A 20171-nucleotide genomic window follows, 5' to 3' on the forward strand; every position below is an offset into this window, starting at 1 on the left:
CGTTTGGACCAAAACTTCAATCAAATAAATAAGGGCCCAGATCATTAATTCTGCTGAGGAGGGTTTTTGGTCCAATTTAGTGGTTGTTTTGGTTGTTAGCCAGCGGGATAAAGTATCTCAAAATTTGTTGAAAGTTGGGAAATGGTTCAAAAACTTATGTGAATATTTTTTGGCCCACTAGTTGGTGTTTTTTTTTTTGTTTGTTTGTTTTACAAAAAAGAAAATTTTAAGAATTTTCTCCTGAACTACCAAACCTCTTTGAATGAAAAGCAAATGTATCCCGTGACTGTCTATCCCCATGTTTATTTTGATACAGATGTGGAGTGAAGATTTTATTAGAGCGGAATGTGCAACCTTGGTAGAGGTAAAAATGCTTATTAGAAGTACTTGTGATTGGAAATGAGACCGTGTGAATTAAACAAGAGCCCTCATCAGTAATGGATACCCGACAAGCCCTCCTATGGCTGAAGGTAATATTTTGCAGTATGCAAACAGTATTGCAACATACGTGTTTTGGTACTGTGATCTGGTTATGTGGGTTAATTATCATTTTCTTTGTATTTGTCCATTTGACTGTGGGAAAACCTATGAAACCCAGTTATATTTGTTTTAATTTTTCCCTTTTCTTGTGCTCTCTACTAGTATTAACTGTTCGCTCTTGGTTCGTTTTGATTGACTATTAAAACACTGAGATTAAATGAGTGTGATCAGTAAACAGTTTCTATTTTTTCTTCACTGTGTTTAACAGTAGAGAACAACCATTAGCAGACATAGTTCAAAAGATGCTTTTCATTCACTGAGTGGTCTTTACACACTGACCGGCTCATGCACAACCATTTATTGCTTGTCCATCACCAGGACCAGACCGGGACAGCCAGACATAAGAGGATCAGGATCCCAGCATTAGTGGCTCACAGAAAGAAGATAGAAATAAAACATCTGGATTGGATTGAGAGGTGACAAATTACAAATAACGCTTTTCCTCCCTCATCATACAAACTTTGGCCACTTTCACTTCATTTGCTTCTCTTCAGTTGCACGTCATGTCATTTCCCTTTTTTTTTTTTTTTTTTTTTACACTGTTTATATCCTTAATGCTGCTACAGAATTGTACACAAGCCATTCTTTTGTTACTCTCCTGCCTACTGACAGCAGCATTTCCTTCTGCAACTGGCTCATTTTCTGATCTCCGCCGTTCTTTAAAGTCCCTTGATCAGGTGCCTGAATAAAAAAGTAATGCAGCCACTTTTTCCACAGTGTAAATCAGTGTTTGTAATCTGCTAGTTTTGGGAACAAAACCCTCATACTCGGACCTCAAGTGTAGTCATTTCCCTCTGAATAAAAACATGACAAGTATATTTATTTATTTCTTTGGTTGCTTGTTTATTCATTCAAGGCTTTTTGTAAATTCAACGCGTGTTTGCTGAGTATGTAAAATGCTTTTCCGGGCATCGCCCTGCAGTGCTCTCACACGGTTGTGCGCGCTAACTCTCAGTGCAGTCTCGGTGTCCTGCTGATGGCTACCAAGCAGCTCAGTTAGGCAATAAGTGCTTGGCCGAAGGGCACGTGGGTTGGATATACTAACTTAGAGGACAGCTAATTTACCTGCCAACACTTCATGCTTGCAGCCAGTGTGAGGAATAATATATGCGGCAGAAGAAATTTCTCTCAATTTCAGGTTTCTGCTACCGCTGATAACAAATGCATCCCTCTCGGTGAAAATTGCATTTTGAGTATTACACTTTTAATGAGAGCTATTCGAATGAGGCATCATAGACCTACAGAAATACAAGTTGTGTGTCCAAAGTGTTCTGTGTTTCTTGACCTCTGTTTTTAGTCCCGTAGCTCCTAAAGGATAAGGCTGGCGTTACTCTATTTGTTCCTACTAAAAATGTAAATCTTTTAAAATAGCTCACAACATATAGTTTTGGGTTTTTTTTTTTTTTTTTTTATAAAAGGTCCAGTAACTTCCCAAAGCAACTGGTCACCTTAGTTTAATGTTCATCAAACAATAGTGCGCAGTGCATTTGTTGGGGACTACTTTCAGCGGCGGTTTTGGTGCTCTAGCGAGTACTTGTTGGAACAGGACGGTGTGTGTGGGATTGAGTCGAGATAAAATACAGTTTCCGTGTTCATGGCCAACCGGTGCACTGTAAGTATACTTGTCAGTGGGATCAATTAATGTTTGCTGACAGTGAGAGAAATGCAGAATATCACCAGCCTTCTCCTTTGACGGTGACAATGAGGCTTGTTGTCGCAGCCTCGTCCTTATTCTGCATTTTGTCTGGAGGATAGCGAATACAGAGAGAAGCTGCCCCCCCGGTTCGCAGCAGAATGTCACTCTCCTCATAATGTGCTGCGCAGTTTGGCCTCTGTGGCTCTTCGGGGGGAAAAAGAGCAGCTGGAAGCCCCGTTAATACAAAGTTTGTACTCAAAAATGAGTGGTGATGAATTGGGAAAGATTGGTCTCTGCTTCCGCCTCTCTATATTTCTCTTTCTCTCTCTCCGCCGAGGGGGCAGATGTTTATAAAGAGCAGAGATTGCAGTGCAGCAAAGCCAAATACACAGCCTCGATCAGAGAACAGAGCTGCTTCAAAGATGGTTTGATCTTGTTTAGATTTTGATAAACATGATCAGAATGTGAGCAATCTTTCATATTACAGTATATCTATCTGTGTGTGTGTGTGTGTGTGTGTGTGTGTGTGTGTGTGTGTGTGTGTGTGTGTGTGTGTGTGTGTGTGTGTGTGTGTGTGTGTGTGTGTGTGTGTGTGTGTGTGTGTGTGTGTGTGTGTGTGTGTGTGTGTGTGTGTGTGTGTGTGTGTGTGTGTGTGTGTGTGTGTGTGTGTGTGTGTGTGTGTGTGTGTGTGTGTGTGTGTGTGTGTGTGTGTGTGTGTGTGTGTGTGTGTGTGTGTGTGTGTGTGTGTGTGTGTGTGTGTGTGTGTGTGTGTGTGTGTGTGTGTGTGTGTGTGTGTGTGTGTGTGTGTGTGTGTGTGTGTGTGTGTGTGTGTGTGTGTGTGTGTGTGTGTGTGTGTGTGTGTGTGTGTGTGTGTGTGTGTGTGTGTGTGTGTGTGTGTGTGTGTGTGTGTGTGTGTGTGTGTGTGTGTGTGTGTGTGTGTGTGTGTGTGTGTGTGTGTGTGTGTGTGTGTGTGTGTGTGTGTGTGTGTGTGTGTGTGTGTGTGTGTGTGTGTGTGTGTGTGTGTGTGTGTGTGTGTGTGTGTGTGTGTGTGTGTGTGTGTGTGTGTGTGTGTGTGTGTGTGTGTGTGTGTGTGTGTGTGTGTGTGTGTGTGTGTGTGTGTGTGTGTGTGTGTGTGTGTGTGTGTGTGTGTGTGTGTGTGTGTGTGTGTGTGTGTGTGTGTGTGTGTGTGTGTGTGTGTGTGTGTGTGTGTGTGTGTGTGTGTGTGTGTGTGTGTGTGTGTGTGTGTGTGTGTGTGTGTGTGTGTGTGTGTGTGTGTGTGTGTGTGTGTGTGTGTGTGTGTGTGTGTGTGTGTGTGTGTGTGTGTGTGTGTGTGTGTGTGTGTGTGTGTGTGTGTGTGTGTGTGTGTGTGTGTGTGTGTGTGTGTGTGTGTGTGTGTGTGTGTGTGTGTGTGTGTGTGTGTGTGTGTGTGTGTGTGTGTGTGTGTGTGTGTGTGTGTGTGTGTGTGTGTGTGTGTGTGTGTGTGTGTGTGTGTGTGTGTGTGTGTGTGTGTGTGTGTGTGTGTGTGTGTGTGTGTGTGTGTGTGTGTGTGTGTGTGTGTGTGTGTGTGTGTGTGTGTGTGTGTGTGTGTGTGTGTGTGTGTGTGTGTGTGTGTGTGTGTGTGTGTGTGTGTGTGTGTGTGTGTGTGTGTGTGTGTGTGTGTGTGTGTGTGTGTGTGTGTGTGTGTGTGTGTGTGTGTGTGTGTGTGTGTGTGTGTGTGTGTGTGTGTGTGTGTGTGTCTGTGTGTGTGTGTGTGTGTGTGTGTCTTTGTGTGTGTGTGTGTGTGTGTGTGTGTGTGTGTGTGTGTGTGTGTGTGTGTGTGTGTGTGTGTGTGTGTGTGTGTGTGTGTGTGTGTGTGTGTGTGTGTGTGTGTGTGTGTACAGACTTATTTTGAGCCGCGCCGCACGACGTGCATCCCCCCCTTCGAATTTGATCTTTTTTGGGAGGGAGAGATACGCTATTCAAAATTGAAAATGAAAATTGTTGCATGGTGTTGTGCTGTGAGATTTAGAGAAAGATCCGCTCAGGCAACCTGCTTTACCCCATCACTGTACAAAGTCAATCTCCTCCTCCCGAGGTTTTAGGAAGAGTTTCCAGGCGTCCTCAGGTAGTTAAAAGTGCATCGACTGCGGATGGGCTAGTGGGATGTGTAGATTAATGCAGTGGAAAGCCATCCCTCAAAGTGCTTAGAATAATTAGAGTCAGGCTTCCAACAGAATGGGCATGTCACTGGAGGAAATTGTATTTTTATTTACTGTGTCGGGTCTCCCTTGGCCTCTCTCTCGCTCTGTCTCTGCCTCTCTCCATTTGTACGCCGGCAGGGCTCGGTATTCAGGAGCCGGGTGTTTCTCAAAGTGTCTTAAAGATGCTGTCAGCGCGCCGTGATGCATCTCTCGGATTTGTATCGCCGCGTGTTTCCACATGTGGGTGCACACCATTTGTATTCCGCGCAGGCGTTTGTGTTTCGGGAGCGGATCCAAGTTCTGTAGGTGTGCGTGTTCACCTATGTATCAGAGCTCGCAACCACGTATGTAAATCCGCTTCGTTAGCGGTGGTTGAAACTCAGGTGTCTACTGCACAGGGGATTTCGCGTACAGGACTGCGCAGTGCTTATCAAAAGTATTTTCAAGACGACTCTATGCAGACACTGTGCTTGACTGCACACTGCTTTTAACAATACACTGTTGGATTCGTTAATAGAGTTCAAACAAATGTATTAATAATTCTCACAAGACGTACGGAAAACAGGACAAAGTAAGGAACATGCTTTCGGTGAATAGTTAAATCATCAGCTTTTAAAATATGATGCATAGTTATAGATTTAATAACCCAACGGTAGATGAAGTAGTTAAATTAGCTCCACCTCAAACAGCTACAACATTAAATGATGCTTTCGCATTAATGCCTCTTTAACAGAACACACAATAATAATATGACACTCAAAGGAGCCACTTTTCCTCAAAATCACTACTTGGGCCTACTACTATACATTTTGCTGATAATACTAGTATTATTGAATGATACTAGTATTTTTTTACATTGTAGTATTGTTACTTTTACTTAAAGGATCTGAATTTTCTCTCCACCCCTTCTTGTGTGTGTGTGTGTGTGTGTGTGTGTGTGTGTGTGTGTGTGTGTGTGTGTGTGTGTGTGTGTGTGTGTGTGTGTGTGTGTGTGTGTGTGGCTGCACGTTGGCTTGTACACCACAGTGTAAAGGCATTTCCCATCTCAGTGGAGTGGACGCTGGTGGACAGGAGGTGGGCCATTGATAAATTGATCACAGTGAAATTGTGGACTAGTGAGACATGCTCTAAATCCCCCCCCCCCTCCCGCCACACATCCCGCGCAGACACACACACACACCATGGCTCTGGCATCAATTATTGTGGATTGCGTGGTTGACAGAGTGTAAACCAGGTGCCAGCCCTCAATCCAATTAAAGAGATTTAATTGGAGAAAATAAATGGAGTGTGTCCACAAAGTGCTGGCCTACCCACATTTAGTAGATTTTTCTTACCTTTTTGAAAACTAAGGTTTTGTTTATGAAAGCCCGATTGAATCTAATAAAGCCTCAAGGCTGTCGCTTTTCCCAGACTGGCTCGCTCCACAGGTCAGTAATGCAAACAATCCAATTTCTCCCGTCTGAGAGCTGTACTGGCATGTAGAAATGGGATTATTATCTAAAATGGGCCCAGCAGGTGTTTCTGTGATACAGTGTAATTTTGGGAGGGTGATAACATTTCGCGTGGCCGGGGCCTAAATTCCCAGAGGTGCTTTTTAAAAGGAGCATCTCACAAATAAGTTGGCAAATCTGCCACTCCAGCCTGTTAGCATTGCTTCCGCAGAACGGGCTTCACAACGGGGCCGTCGCCTGGTTTCCTGAACTGATGTCCCGCGCGTCAACGGGCGGCTCGTCTGCGGTTGTCCATCACAGTCCGAGGAGTTCGTCGGGCTAAAGACGGGTGCCCGAGGCGGTCGGGTACTGCTCACAGCGGTCTCGACTTTTGCACACCTAGCTCTTTTCTATCCAAATTTGTCCCCGGGGATAAGAGAGTGTGGCTCATCCCCATCGCCATCTCCCCCTCGACTCCTTGCAAGGGACAGAAATGCATAATTCAGTATTGTTATCTGTCTGCTGCTAACCCCCTTTTTCCCTCATAAGCACACACACATACACACAGATCTGCAATGAAACAGTCTGAGTGCACATCAATGATTCACCAGACAGCACTCCCCCCCCACCCCTCCTCTCCGTTGAGGGAATCGCATGGAGCCGACAGGGACTCCACAAGCATGCAACTTCCTATAATTGGAATGAAAAAAGGGCGAGTGGGGAGAAATGCTGTATCAGGGATCTGGCGAGAGCGGCATAGGTGTTCAAACAGCCATGCAGCAGTGTCAAGCAGCAGCTGGGCGATTGGGTGCGCACGCTGGCCCGCTCGTTAGCCACCGCAGGAGATATCGGGAGAGGACGGCGGACGCAACACTGTGCCAGGGGTTTTAAAAGCGAGAAACGCTTCAGAGTTCTGGATTCATCTCTGTGAAGAAGACAGATTTTAACTGGGTGAAGTACAGCAGCACTGGGACTGGAGAGGGTTGCCTTAGCCTCCTATAAGAAAGAAAAAACAAAAACAAAAAAAAAGAAAACCGCTCCCAGCCTCCTGCTGCGAGCATCTCCGTTTCCCCGAGTTGCCCCTGCCTCTTTATCCTCTAACTTCTCTTTCTCTCTTTCTCACTGCGCTCACCTTCTTGTTTCTTAAACATCACAGGAGCAAATCAGCAGACAAGCAATTGTACAAGTTTTCTCAAGCTTTCAAGAATTACCACCATTTCATCATGGATAATCACAGTTAATAACCCTTCTCATTAAGGAGACGAGAATCACGGGTCATTAATATTGTTAATATCTTCTCCCTTTCCTTCTCTTCTATCTCTCTTATTCCCCCTCTCTGTGTGCCAGAGGGAGCGGAAACAAAAGGATGACTAAAAAAGAGCTTAGCGCGACAGTGATTAACCGATCGGGGTAGATGGACTGTGATGAATCAAAGTTATCTCTCAAATCTTAATAACTGGAATTAGCCCCTGATTAGATGAGCTTTGGCTACAGCGGGGAGTAGTCTGCATTTTCACTTCAAAGAATCCCGCCCATGTAAACCTGTCCCTCCTTCCACTGCAGAGCAAAGACCAAAAAAAAAAAGAAAAACTAAGGCATATGGGCCAACGGAAACCAGACCGGTAGATTACAAAGGGAGCCGTAAGAGAGAAGAGGCAGAGCTAACGTCATCCCGGAGCCCTCTTCTCCGTCTCTCTCTCTCTCTCTCTCAGTTTTCCTCTTTTTCCGACGTGCTCGGGGTCCAGTGGGAGGTGTCAGAGTCTCTGTGACAGGGTCATAATGAGACTGGCACTCTCCTTCATTTGCATATGTTTGCCATTGTCACAGCGGTCAAGGAATGTCATGTCGAGATTCCTGCATGTTTAAGTAATGGCATTTTGTCCCCACGAGGAACTCTGGCCCCTGTATCATAACCCCCGCGTGCTAAAAAGGCTGAATTAACATGACAGTCAGCTGATTCTAAAACAAATGTTGGCATTTTTATCCCCCGCGGACTTACAGAAGACTCATCTGTAATCCGAAGAGCGGTGCACTGGCATGACGACACTGTGGGATTGATTTACGGGTTTATCTGACCAGAATGAGAGAACATCCCACTTTTCAGTTATCAGTTTTCATTTTATTCGGGTCTTTGTCTTAGTGATCAATAGCAATCTCGAAGAAGTCGTTCGGTTTGAGAGGATTTTTAATAGAATACATGTCAATATCACTTTTTTTTCCTGCCAACTTTAGAGAGAAAACAGAGGGGAAGAGCAGATGAAAAAGTTCTTTGGTGTGTTTTTGATGGGGTCAAGGCAGCACAGTGTCTGTTCTTGCTAATAAATGCGTCGAAACACCGAACCGGATGCATCCCACAAGTTAATCCAAATTTTGACACCCAGTCTGGAGTAATTAGTCCCAGTTGTAAATATCTGTTATGCAACAAAAGACGCAGCAGCACTGAAACAGACAATTATCTCCTCTTATGGCGTTTGCAAAATGCTACGAGTCTAACCATGTGTAACTGATGGCTTTTTCACAGGGCCTCTAGGCTTATTTGGATGTGCTCTTGTTTATTTATTTATCCTTTCCTGCATTTTTACTGTGCAGCGACTGAGCCCAGACAGAGCTGAGGCTGAGACAGACAGGTTCATTACATGTCACGGGAGTTCAAAGCGATCCTCTGTCTGCTCTGTTTATTAAGTGGCACTCCAGCATCTCTGTGGTGCGGCAACGGTCGCAGTTGAACTGCTAAGAGCAGTCCCATCTCGGTACGAGGCTCCGCTGCAGTGTAATGAAGAAATCAGCAAGGGATTGGGGAAAATGAACTCTCTTTCTAATACCTCCATCCGAGGATGTGGAGCAAATAAGTGTTCCCAATAATGAGGAAGAATCACGTTAGAGGGAATGAAACATATGTGACGTGTGAAAACGATTAAGCCTCTCGGAAAAGAGCGGCAGACACATGTACGAAATCTAAATTGACTTGGACCCGGAGCGAAGACACCGAGTGTTTATTTTCATGAATTGATTTTTCCACAAATGAGGCGGAAAAATGGAAAGATGGGAGTTTGCAAGGGAGGAAATGTGAGACAAAACAATAACCCTCTCCCCAGCCTATTTGAAATCAGAAACCTACTGTAGTGGTGAGGAATGCTGGGGTTTGGCTGTGGTGGGGGAGTGTTGTGAATCTGCATTAAATTGGGCCGCGTCTCCGCATCTCCCCGCTCTCTCTCCCAACATCGTGCTGTAATTGGTTGACGGGGGGGAGGGGAATAGCCGTTGCACCAAATATGTGCCTCATCATGAGAAACCCAGCTGAAGGTGTTTTGTTGTTGTTGTTGTTGTTGTTGTGGTTGTTGTTGTTGTTGCTGCTGCTGCTGCTGCTGCCGCTGCTGCTGTTGTTGTTGTTGTTTACCTCTTCTGAGTTTCTGTTTTCCGGCTCACCTTGGATTCACTGTGTGGCATGTGGTTGTAATTAACACACGCCGCAGCCTCTGGTGAGTGTTAACAGAGAGAGTTGGAGTAAGATCATGTGGCTCGCCTAATTAAAATGGACCCGGCTAGACAGCCTTTATTTATGCGCCTTCAAGACAAAATGAATGCCAGTTGCCTGTGGAAATCATCTCAGGCCGTCTTTTCTCCCGCCTGCCTGGCTGTCTGTGTGCGGGGCTACAATTAACCGAGCATCAGCGGCGGAGCCGGGGACAACAAGAGGCTTTCATGCAGCTGGCTGGAAACCACTCAGTGTTTCGTTTGTGTTGCGTCAACTGATCGCCGCGCGTCGGCCTCCGCTGAACGGCGTTACACCATTCGCTGTTAAACTCCGCTTGGGTTTGTGCCGTGACGGCCCAGCGGGATTTGTCACAAGTTTACCACTGTCACTGTGAGGCGGTCGTTAAAACCCAGTAAGCATTGTTCGAGAGCAGCGCGCGATGCTTTGGATGAGACGGGAACAATTTTCAGGCACTGAAAAGCTTAGGATTCACTTAAAAAATGTTATGTCATCTGTAATCTGACAAAGGGAGCTGCTTGTGTACATTTTCCGTGATTGAATGAGACAGCAATACTTTATGTTAAGTCAACATTAAACTATTCGTGCTGTTTGGATTTTGCACAAAAAAAAAAAAACACACCGCAGAGCTGTTCATAAATCTATTCGAATTGCTTGTTGTATAGAATCAGGAGGAACATTTCTTGCTTCAGACTATTAGTGTCATACAGTAGGAACCATGTAAGTAGTAAGGCCTTTGCTGAAAAATGATCCAAGCCGCATGTGACGGAGCTGAAGCCATAAAGCTGCCCACTCCATCACGGCTCCTATTGCCGAGATTGATCAGCCCGCTCCCATTTGAGTGATTTCCCTCCGGATTCGATGCAGCGCAATTAGTTGCCTGCCGTATTTTGCTTTCGCGTTGCTCTTTGACCCTCCGTCGCACGTATGACTCAGTGCAGCACTCTGCCGATATGAGTTCCTCCTAACAGCTCCGGTATTTGCGCAGCCCATCTCCTCTCGGCCTCTCAATACCGTCCCTTCCCAGCGCCGCTAAAGAGGATCACGGATCGCTGGCGAGCGGCCAAGTCGTTGTACCTGCTGAGATGGAATACAGCCTTGACCATCTACGCCGGGGTTAGCACCAGCGAAAGTCTCCGGCTCTCTCTGAGTACTGTACGCCGGGGGTTTCTCTCAGACCAGCAGCCTCAGCAGTGGACACCGTCACAAGGCACCTCCTGACCTCTTTGGCTCCCGACGCTGACTGTAAAAACAAAAACTCCGCTCCAAAAGTGATCTCCTTAAGTAAAGGGTTTCCAATCCAATTTTACGCAAGGAGAGTGCTTAAGATTAGAGATGGTGTTTTTTATTGTGCTCTTCAGTAATAGGAGTAGAAGGGGTGAGAGGAGCGACAGAGGGAAGGAGGGGAAGAGGAATGGAAAGGATGAGAGATCGATAAAGGCTGCTCTCTCTGGTTGCCTTTATTCTTCGTCATCATGTCCGTGGAGACGAGGTTTAGGCGGCACATGGCAGCGGGCCATGTAAGGGGGGCTTTAAAGTGCCGCAAAGGGACCTGTTCTTTTCCCATAAACAGGGCTGCAGGTAGAGAAACACTCGCCAGGATCCCAATATAACAACGACTTGTAGCACTTTCTCGCAGCAATAATGAACAGCAATCTCTTTCGGCGGAATGAGATGTGCTGTGTACCTGACTGGTTTGTCACGGGGGGCTTTTCATTAGGCGCCGTGGATTATCTTGACGACAGCGAGTCAGCCCCGGCGAAAAGGGCGCACGGTCGCACTGGGACGAGCCCAACTCCCCTGATTTGCATGGGCCTTTTTTCTTCTCCCAGTTCATTTCCAGTTGAATAACTCGTTTGTCACATACATCAGAGGAAGGCGAAGATCACACGAGAGCCAGTGTTACTTTGTGTTTCACTAATGAGGCCTGTACTCTCCGCCTCCTTGCTTTTGCCTTGCTGCCCTTTGAAACACAGCAGCATGGTGCTATAACACTTTGGTAGTTTTCTTTCTCCGATGCCAAACTCCAGGCTGCGATCCCGTTTGTGTGTCACTTGGCTCCGCGTGCCCCCCTGAATGTAACGATTCCGATTCTGACCCGAGCACAGAGGGACACTCCAAGGCAGCTGATGCTTTAACAAGTTTAGTAGAAGATGTCTTGACTAATGCAGAGGAACTGAGGCGTGAAGAAGAAACAGAGCGGGGAACAGTACCGCTAGTGAGGAAAGTGAACTAAACCATGGGCTTTTCTAAACTAGGGAACAGTCAAATCAATAACTGAAGATACAGTAAACAAGAAACTAGAATCAAAAGCTCCCTCACAACTCGCTCGGCGGAAAAAGGAAACAGAACAAAGCACTCAAAAGATGTCATGTTCTTAAGGAAATGGGATTCATTTCATGACCAGACAAGAATCCAGAGAAAACAATCTTGGAATATAGTCGGCACCACCTGATGATTAAGTCGACATTTTCAAATTTTTGTTGTTTTTTTTTAAAACATGCACACTAGTGTCCCGGTTTTAAGTCTTATCCTGGTTTGATCAAATTTGGGATATGACATGTACATGGAGCGAAAAGGATCCTGGCTATTCAGGCTCCGTGCAGACATGATTCCAACATTTTACACATTTTTTTTTTCCGACCGTCTGCGCATCTTAGCCACAGTCATGAACCGAATTTGATCCCTGGCTACCAGGACACCGCTGCATTGACCACGATATCTAATCACTAGTAATGGAAGGCAAAAGCAACAACACCCTTTACCTGCAGACTTTCACTTTCATTTTCGCATGTGGGTCATCATTTTTTGATACGTTGAACTGAGAACACTCCTGTGCACATAGCAAACAGCAATCGGAAACCCAAGGAAGCACCAGGTTGGTGGGGGCATGTTGCTCTGCTGAGTACACATGGAGGCTTATCGGACAGCTGTTCGTGGCGCCACTGTACAAGAATGCAGAATTTTATAACCCAGAAATCACCACATCTTGGCAATGGCGAGGCATACATTAGAAGAACATGGTTCACATCGTATAGTAGTGCGCTCGCTTACATTCGAGTGGACAAAGCGGTTCGTTTCAGTACGACACCACAATGCACTGCAGCAAAAGTCGAGACCTACCCTGCGCTGCTTTGCCAGAGCCCTCTGCTTCAAGACCCCTACTGTGCTAATGCGGATGTCTCACTGAAAAACGAATGAGTCTGTGCTTTTCGGCGGCCTACAGTGCCACAGTATCCCAGATTTAAGTAGCCCGGCTGGCATAATGAGGTTTCTCAAAACTGGAATAAGGATTTGATGCTTATATGACGATGTTTTGCCGATCGCAACTTCGGTATTATATAAACACGCACACAGTAGCTCCTCGGCAGATCCTTATAAAACACTGATCGGGACCGTGGGCATCGGTCTTGACAGTGACTAACTACAAGATCAGAACTGGAGCTTTGATCTCTCTCATGACACGAGCAGTGTTTGATGAACGGCCAAACACTGCACCTTCCTGTTTCCCGGCTGCTGAGCTCTCTGTCTCTACTGGACTGTTGGGTATCAATGCGTTGAGGGTTTGCTCGGGCTGCTTAAAAGGAGGACACAGGATCTGGTAGTACTTTCAGCTGTCACACCAGGAGGTGCATCTTTTTTTAGGTAACCAGCCCCATTCTCCTTTAAAATGGGCGCTTAGAAGTTGAAAATTGCCAACATCAAGAGCTTCCTTGAATTAGAATGCAAGTGTGTTATATAATGCCATGACTGGAGGGAGAGGAAAAGTAGAGCACAGGGGTAGAGATTAAAAAAGTTTCTGCATAAAAAGAGAGGGGGGAGGAAGAGATGAGCATGAAAGGGAAAGGGGGGGAGGAGGGATTGAGGGAGAGACAGAGGAGACAGAAATGTAGTATAATGAAAAAGAGAAGGGGGATTAGGTCAGGCAGGAGTGAGGGTCCACTCCTGCAGCAGGAGCAGCCTTGAGGCCCAGCAGGCTGCAGGAGGCTGGTCAATCCTTCTCCCCTCTCAGGGCTTCGCTCTTTTTTCATTTAGATAATGGAGCATTTCCTTAATTGGCAGAGCACAGTTTATGCTGAGGTTTGTTTGCCAACACGTCAGAGTAGAGTTATTTGCACTACATTTACAGTGCAGTGTTGCTCGGCTCTCTCATTAAAACCGCAGCCTCCTCCTGCCCAGATAGAGCTTTCTGTGGAATTCTGCAGGAGGAGGCCAAACACCACGGCAGCAAAAGAGGAGAATAAAACACATTTATCTCCTATCTCACCATCCCCAGCCAGCTTGTAAAGGAAGAGACAGAAACTTCTCTATCTGTTTACTGTTATTGTTTTTCTCCAATCATAAACCCTTACTTCTGGCTGCTATTGTGTGCTTTTTCCTCCTTTTGCTCTTATCGAAAGAGTTATGCGTTGAGCTCGCATGATCTGTATCTTTAAATTTGATTGAGGGTATTTGCAGGGGGTGTTATTGGATTTTGGTGTTATTGTCTCACCTTTTCCCTCTGTGTTTTTAATGTCGGGATGGATATCCGCTCCAGCAGCACTGATCTCGCAGTTCTGCTCATTAGTCTGGATTCGCAGAGCCTAGTGCTTCGCAACAATAAGACATGCACTTCTGTGGTCCAGCCATTACTGAGTTTAACAATGTGCACCAGCCAGAAAAGTCCATTATTTCTGGAGCTCATCATCTCAAGCATCCACACGAGACAAAGGGTCTGTGAAACCGCTTCATTGCAAAGGGCCATCTATCACTTAAGTCAGAAGCAGAGACTAAAGAACATATGTGGTGTAGATAACACATATTCTGTGTTCTGGAAGCATAGGGAAGAGGGAGGGTAATACAAATAAGACAAGGCTTGGTATCAAACCGTTTCTGGGCACCGACTGAACTGTTTCTCTAGTGATTATTTAAATTCATCGCTTGGTCACGTTCTTAACCCTTCCTGATCCAAATGAGAATTTTTTGCACATTTTGGACATTTTATTTTTCCTAGGTTCATGTATGGCTACTTAAAATTAGACCTTAGTGCATTTGAGATTTCAAAGAGGTTAAAAAAAACAAAAAAACAAAACTACTGTTACACCAAAACTCGGGACCCGTTTTCTCACCTGTATTCCAAATGATACTCCGAGACAGAAACACAGGCAGGGGTGGTGAGCGGGAAAAGCTCACAAAGCGAGGCAGAGGTAGGAAAGTGGAGCTCGGAGAGGGAGCGGCTGCTAGTTTAACAGACCTGTCATTGAAATCAAAAGCCCTTATCAAAATTTTATCAATTAATTGATCTTTCCACTTGTGCTTTGCCACAAGTGCAATTGAGATTCCCCCTGACTCTTGCCCCTCCAACAGCGAGCCCTGCTCTACAACATAAACTGTGTTCATTAGCAATGATCAAGGAATTCCCTAATCTGAGCTGAAATGTGATATGATGGCTGTTTCCCCCGACTTAGTTGGTCTGCAGGACAACTCTCCCGAGCTGCCTTCCGAGGTGCGCCGGGGAACTCGCACGTCTTCAGCGCCGGTTGAACTTGAATCCCAGCGGCAGCTCTAACACTTGCCTCCTCTTGTGCGTCTGTCACAGGGTAACCAAGAGGCCACCAACCCCCCAGAAGCGATGGCCCAGCCGTACACCCCAGCCCAGTACCCACCTCCACCACAGAATGGCATCCCCGCAGAGTTTGCGGCACCGCACCCGCTTCCAACACAGGACTACACCGGGCAGAGCCGGGTCCCTGAGCACGCCATGACCCTCTACACGCCCACACAGACGCACAGCGAGCCGGCCGGCACTGACAACAGCACGCCCGCCATCACCGCCACCACGACCGCACCGGTCAGTGTCCTTCATCATCTGCAAACACTGTTCTCCACAGACTGTCAGCAAGTAAAATACATTAATACTATCTTTTTTTACCTTTTCTTTTGTACATAACATTGTATGAACTGTCTCGAGTTAAAGTATAGTGTTAATACTCAAAACTTCTGTTGTGAAGGCAGTATGTATTATCTTTAACACCAGTGTAAAATTGCCAAAATTGTGATTGTTGACATTTTTTTTATCATTAACGAAAGAGACAAATGTCAGCATGATGGGCAGCTTCTCTCTCACACAGGGTGAGAGTAGATAAATGTTATTATTGGTTGCTGCTTCTTTGCCCTCCCTCGCTCCCCTTGTCTCGCTGAGGAAAGTTTCCCTTTCCGTCGGCTACCGTTGCCTGAAGCCCGAAAAGCTTTAGTCTCCCCACTTCCTATTTTGTGCCTCGATGCAAATTTATATGTGATTTTAAAAAAGATGTGTCGCCAGATTACAGCAACAGACTTTAGCAAATAATTCGACCTAATATGCAAATACGGTCCTTCTGTATTAGTTTAATATGTATTTGAATTTTTAATTGTCTTTATTAACTGACGTTTTGTAGCTCTGTTATGTTTACCCAGAGTTGCTATGAAAATTCTGCACTGATACCGACAGTGTTGTGATGGAGGGCATCTAAGCCCCAGATACACACACTAGTCACTTTCCAAGTCCGTTTTTCTTTTTCTTTTTCTTTTTTTTCACTCGGCAATTTGGTTTTTTGACAATTTTCACTCGGCTGTTTTCACGTTTTCTGCATCACAAACGCAAACATTACCTTTCTTAATAAAAAGTAAGGTTTGAGAGTGAGAGCCAAGCAGATTGAGAGCCACAGTAAAGCACATTAGTGGGTAGCAGAGGATTGTGATGTCATGGCAAAGCTCGGTCCCCGACGATGGAGGTGAATTTGATTGAAGATGTGCTGGTGACATGAAAGTGCGTTTATGAACAGCCATTTGGGGCTCCCTAAAAAACCTGTAAACCTGAGCTGTTTTATTCATTTGCGTCAAGGAGATTTGACATGCTGCAGACATGAATGATTCAGGACCTCTGAAAGGAGGACGCACCAACCCCCCCTCCGGTCTTTTTGGTCACAGTTAAAGGAGCAAAAGGGAGATGCACTTTTCGACGCAGCCAGAACCGACTGCTGTTTAGTCAGACACTAATTATCTGTAAGTGCGTCCAAATGTTTGAGAGTCTGATTTAAACATAAGATGATATCCTCTGCACAACCGTGTCAGGACCTGATTATGCGCCGTTTGTCAGTCATTTTCAACTCACCGTAGGAGTGCATATGTTTTCAAGTATTGGCACTCCAACAAACACCTGGCGATGCTGCATGTTGTGATACACGGCTGGGAAGTGAGTGAAATTCTAAGTTATATATTATACATTTGATTCTTGTGGACTGATGCTCTTACATGAAATGCCTTGACCTGGGATTTACCTTCACAAGAGGTAGATGTGGATAAAAGGGAGGACGACTTAGCTCCAAACTTTAGAGACACGTCTGGGAAGACGGATAATGCTGGCAGAGATGAAAAAAAATAAGACCTTCAGACCTTCTTTCCTCCTTCAGCTTGAAAACACTTGCTGGGAGAGGTCACGGCGAGGCCACAGCCGCCCTGAGAGGGATCTGGGTCACTTATAAAGAACAATGTTAATAACTCCCTTTTCCCAGCCTCACAATCACTGTACAGCTACGAACATTTGGCGACAGAAAAGTGCTTACACGGCACAAGCACAGCAATGGAATTGCATAGCGTATTATCATCGGCCTTTAATGTAGCAATGTTTGATTTGAAGATTTGTGTGGCGCTCTCCAACTGCTCCATGGTTGTGCTCCGCACTTACAGTAATGGCTGACACACAAGTGAGTTTAAAGTGAGGAGAGACTTGGCAGGAGGTTCAGCCTCCTCCTCCTCCTCCTCCCTCTCCCCCCCTCCGACTCTGCACACCACTCCCACACGCTCTATCTCTCACCATCTCCCCTCTCTCTCCATTTCGCATTTGATTTCATTTCATCTGTTCACCCGCTGTGAAGAAAGCCCAGAGACGGTGGCCATGAAGAGATGAGAGCTCGCCTCGCCTTCCCTCGTGCTATTCCTCTCCAGCGCTGTCCCCGCTTTCCTCCATCTTCATTCTCCGCATCCACACTCTCCCCACTTCCACCCATCTTTTCCTAGGGAGGACAGAGAGATGAGATTAGTGGGGTGTAAACAGAGAGTCTAATCCTCGGGGGCCGCTGGTGTAGTGTCGCCCACCGCTGTGTTCCCCAGCTTTAATGACAGACCCAGCCTGTTTGCTCTGGGTGCCACAGACGGACCGGGTGCCTTTGATTAGGGCACCCTGCAGAAACACAGATTGAGGGAGCAGATCAGCTACTTGCTGCAACTCTCCCCCCCCACCCTCCCCCCTTGGCTCGACTCTGCTGCGCTCAGCTCCTCTACCCCACGACGATGCTTTACTCGGCACATCTTCTTGACTTAAAGACTTAAAAGAGTCAAGAGAGTGAAAATTCAGTGAAATGTATGGATTCTGTGTGAATTCCCTGCAGAGAACGGAGAGAGTGTATGTTTTAATGAGGCGCTGGGATGCCTTTCACTTCTCCTCTCTGTTTCTGTCTGTCTCTACCAGTCTCCCGTCTATACTGGGAAGGTGGCGTTGTCCAGAGCCAGACCTCTGGGACCTCGCTCTGTGCCATGTTCAAACAAGCTGACTTGAAAGCAGGCGACTTGAGGAAGAGAGGCAGCCCCCAACTTTTCTCCAAATCCTTAGAGATGAGGGTAGCAGAGGGCTGCCAGGAAGCTCTGCTGGAGAAAAAAAAAAAAAAAAAAGGGGGGGGGAGAAAAAAACTGAGCTCGTTATCTGGCTCAGTTCAAATAGTCTGAGGTTTGGTTGAATTTCATGAGTAATCATTCCCTTTTCAGATAACAAATTAAGGCAGTGGCGTTAGGGCAGCACTCAATTCCAGATTTTTCACAGCCCGTGTCAGCGGCATGAAGACTTTCCAAAGGGTATTCTGGGGGACTGTGATAACATAGAGAGACGCACGCGTGCGCGCGGGTGAACGCACGGGGGCATGCTGAAAACATGGGCGAGCGCATGCAAACATCCATTACGTACACGTACACACACTCTCTCTCGTCGCTCATGAACAGTGTTTAAGGGATTGAGACTCCACCAGGGTGTAGCTTTCAGAGGTGGTGCTGATGGCAGCATGTAGGCCACCATTAAAAGGGGACGTCTGTGTTATCTGCAAGTGGGAGGAGCCGCTGATCCCCCCCCCCCCTGTAAATTCCCATTTCAGAGATATTATAGATTTCCTCAATGTTCCTCAACATGAAAACTCTCCTGGATAATTTAAAGGATAAGGCTGGTGCTAGTCTGTATTTTTCTTATTGTCAACAAATCCCATGAAAACCCCCAAAATAGCAACGTGTTAGTGAGTCTCTCAAAACTCTCTGACGTCCCTACCCGGTCTGTGGCTCTCAGCTCCGAGCCCATCTGTTCCAACCGAAGTCATAAATCCTTAAAAACAGCTCAGAAATATATAGTTTAAGTGTTGAAAAGGAAAGGGGCTCAGTGATTTCCTGAAAACGCTGGACACCGCAGGTTCAATCTCAAACAAACAGGAGGAAATAGTGCCTTTGTTAGGGACTATTTTTAGCTGCGGATGAATCCACATCCGGTTTAGTGAGCATTTGGGGCAGCAGGAAGGTGCACGCGAGATTGAATGCACAGCTTGTGTGTCCATGGTGATGAGGGAACATGTCAAAGAGTGGCAATGAGATAAACCAGGCCTTGATACAGACACGATACTTGTTAGTAAGATACGTTCATGGTTGGGTTGGTATTTTCAGGGATTCTGTTGAGTATAAAAAACTACAGAAATCACCAAACGTATAATTTAAAGATACTATAGGTTAATGGTTGTCCATGACTTTCAGTTGTTTTATTTTTTTATTTCTTTTTCTGTCACTTAGCATGGAGGCTAGCTCTAAACACTACAATACCCACAACCCTCAGCCACCATTACCAATTTAAGCTCAGTGATGCTTCTTGTGTAAGTTGTAGCTGACCTCTCTCCTTCAGTATCCAGGCTTGTATCTGCGACTTTTTACTCAAAGAACCGGTGATAATACAGTTGATCATCTCGACTTTTACTGTCTCCTGAAAGCCTAAAGGAACTCGTCTACCGCTACCGTACTCGGGGGGAGTGAGTGGGGGGGGGGGGGCAGCCCCTCTACTCCAAACTCACTCCCTTCACACCCCCTGCTCTCTCAGGTGATGGAGGGGATATATTTGCAGCTTCTTTAGAAAAAGAAAACAAACAGTGGAGGACCGGGAGAGGAAAATAATGAATTAAAGCTCAGGCATTATAATTCTTGTGAGCAAAGACTCAGTGCCCCCCCCCCCCACAATTTAATCGGATGTAATCTACCTGCTTGGCAGCATTCCAATCAGATAGTTTCAATTATGCGCTTGTAATGCCACTCTGTGAGGAGGGGGAAAGTGCTGAGCAGAGCACTTTGCAGGCGATTTGCAAATAACAGCGAGGGAGTCTTTTAGAGAAATGACTGAACAGGAAGCCAGAGAGTTTCTGGAGTTGACAGCTCTCTCACTCGCTGGTTTTCTGGCTTTGGCGGCGACGGTGTGTTTTGCATGCCACCTCTTCCTCCTCCCTGTGACAGCAGCTGTCGGGACAGTAAAGTGCCACTGAAGGTGGCCTCCTATGGTAATACGGAGGTAATTATTTTCCACTGCAACACCACCATCTCGCAGCCAGGCAGGCGGGTTGGTGCCTTGGGAGCGGCGCGCGGAGGCAGGCATCCCTGATATCAGTGACACTCCAAGTTATTGAGTTAGTAGGATGCACTCTGGGGTTGCTTGGGATATTTGTGTTCTCCGTATGTGTATTTGCCCCTGATGTCAGCGCGTTGCTGGCCTGTCTGAGCGCAGAGTGAAAGTTAATCTGGATGTTTGCAAACACGCTACTGCGCTTGCCGTGATAAAAAGCCAGACAGACAGGGCTGGAGGA

The 20171-nt window shown here is 46.2% G+C and overlaps 1 protein-coding gene across 1 annotated transcript in view; it reads left to right on the forward strand.

Annotated features, from left to right (window-relative positions):
* Positions 1 to 20171, forward strand: part of LOC120785637 (RNA binding protein fox-1 homolog 3-like) — a 79005-nt gene that overhangs the window by 31454 nt on the left and 27380 nt on the right. The window contains exon 2 of the mRNA XM_040120514.1: positions 14858 to 15109. Within this exon, the coding sequence (XP_039976448.1) occupies positions 14858 to 15109 (252 nt within the window). The remainder of the gene's footprint in view (positions 1 to 14857; positions 15110 to 20171) is intronic.

This window comes from Xiphias gladius, chromosome 3, assembly GCF_016859285.1.
Source record: "Xiphias gladius isolate SHS-SW01 ecotype Sanya breed wild chromosome 3, ASM1685928v1, whole genome shotgun sequence".
In the NCBI taxonomy this organism is placed as follows: Eukaryota; Metazoa; Chordata; class Actinopteri; order Istiophoriformes; family Xiphiidae; genus Xiphias; species Xiphias gladius.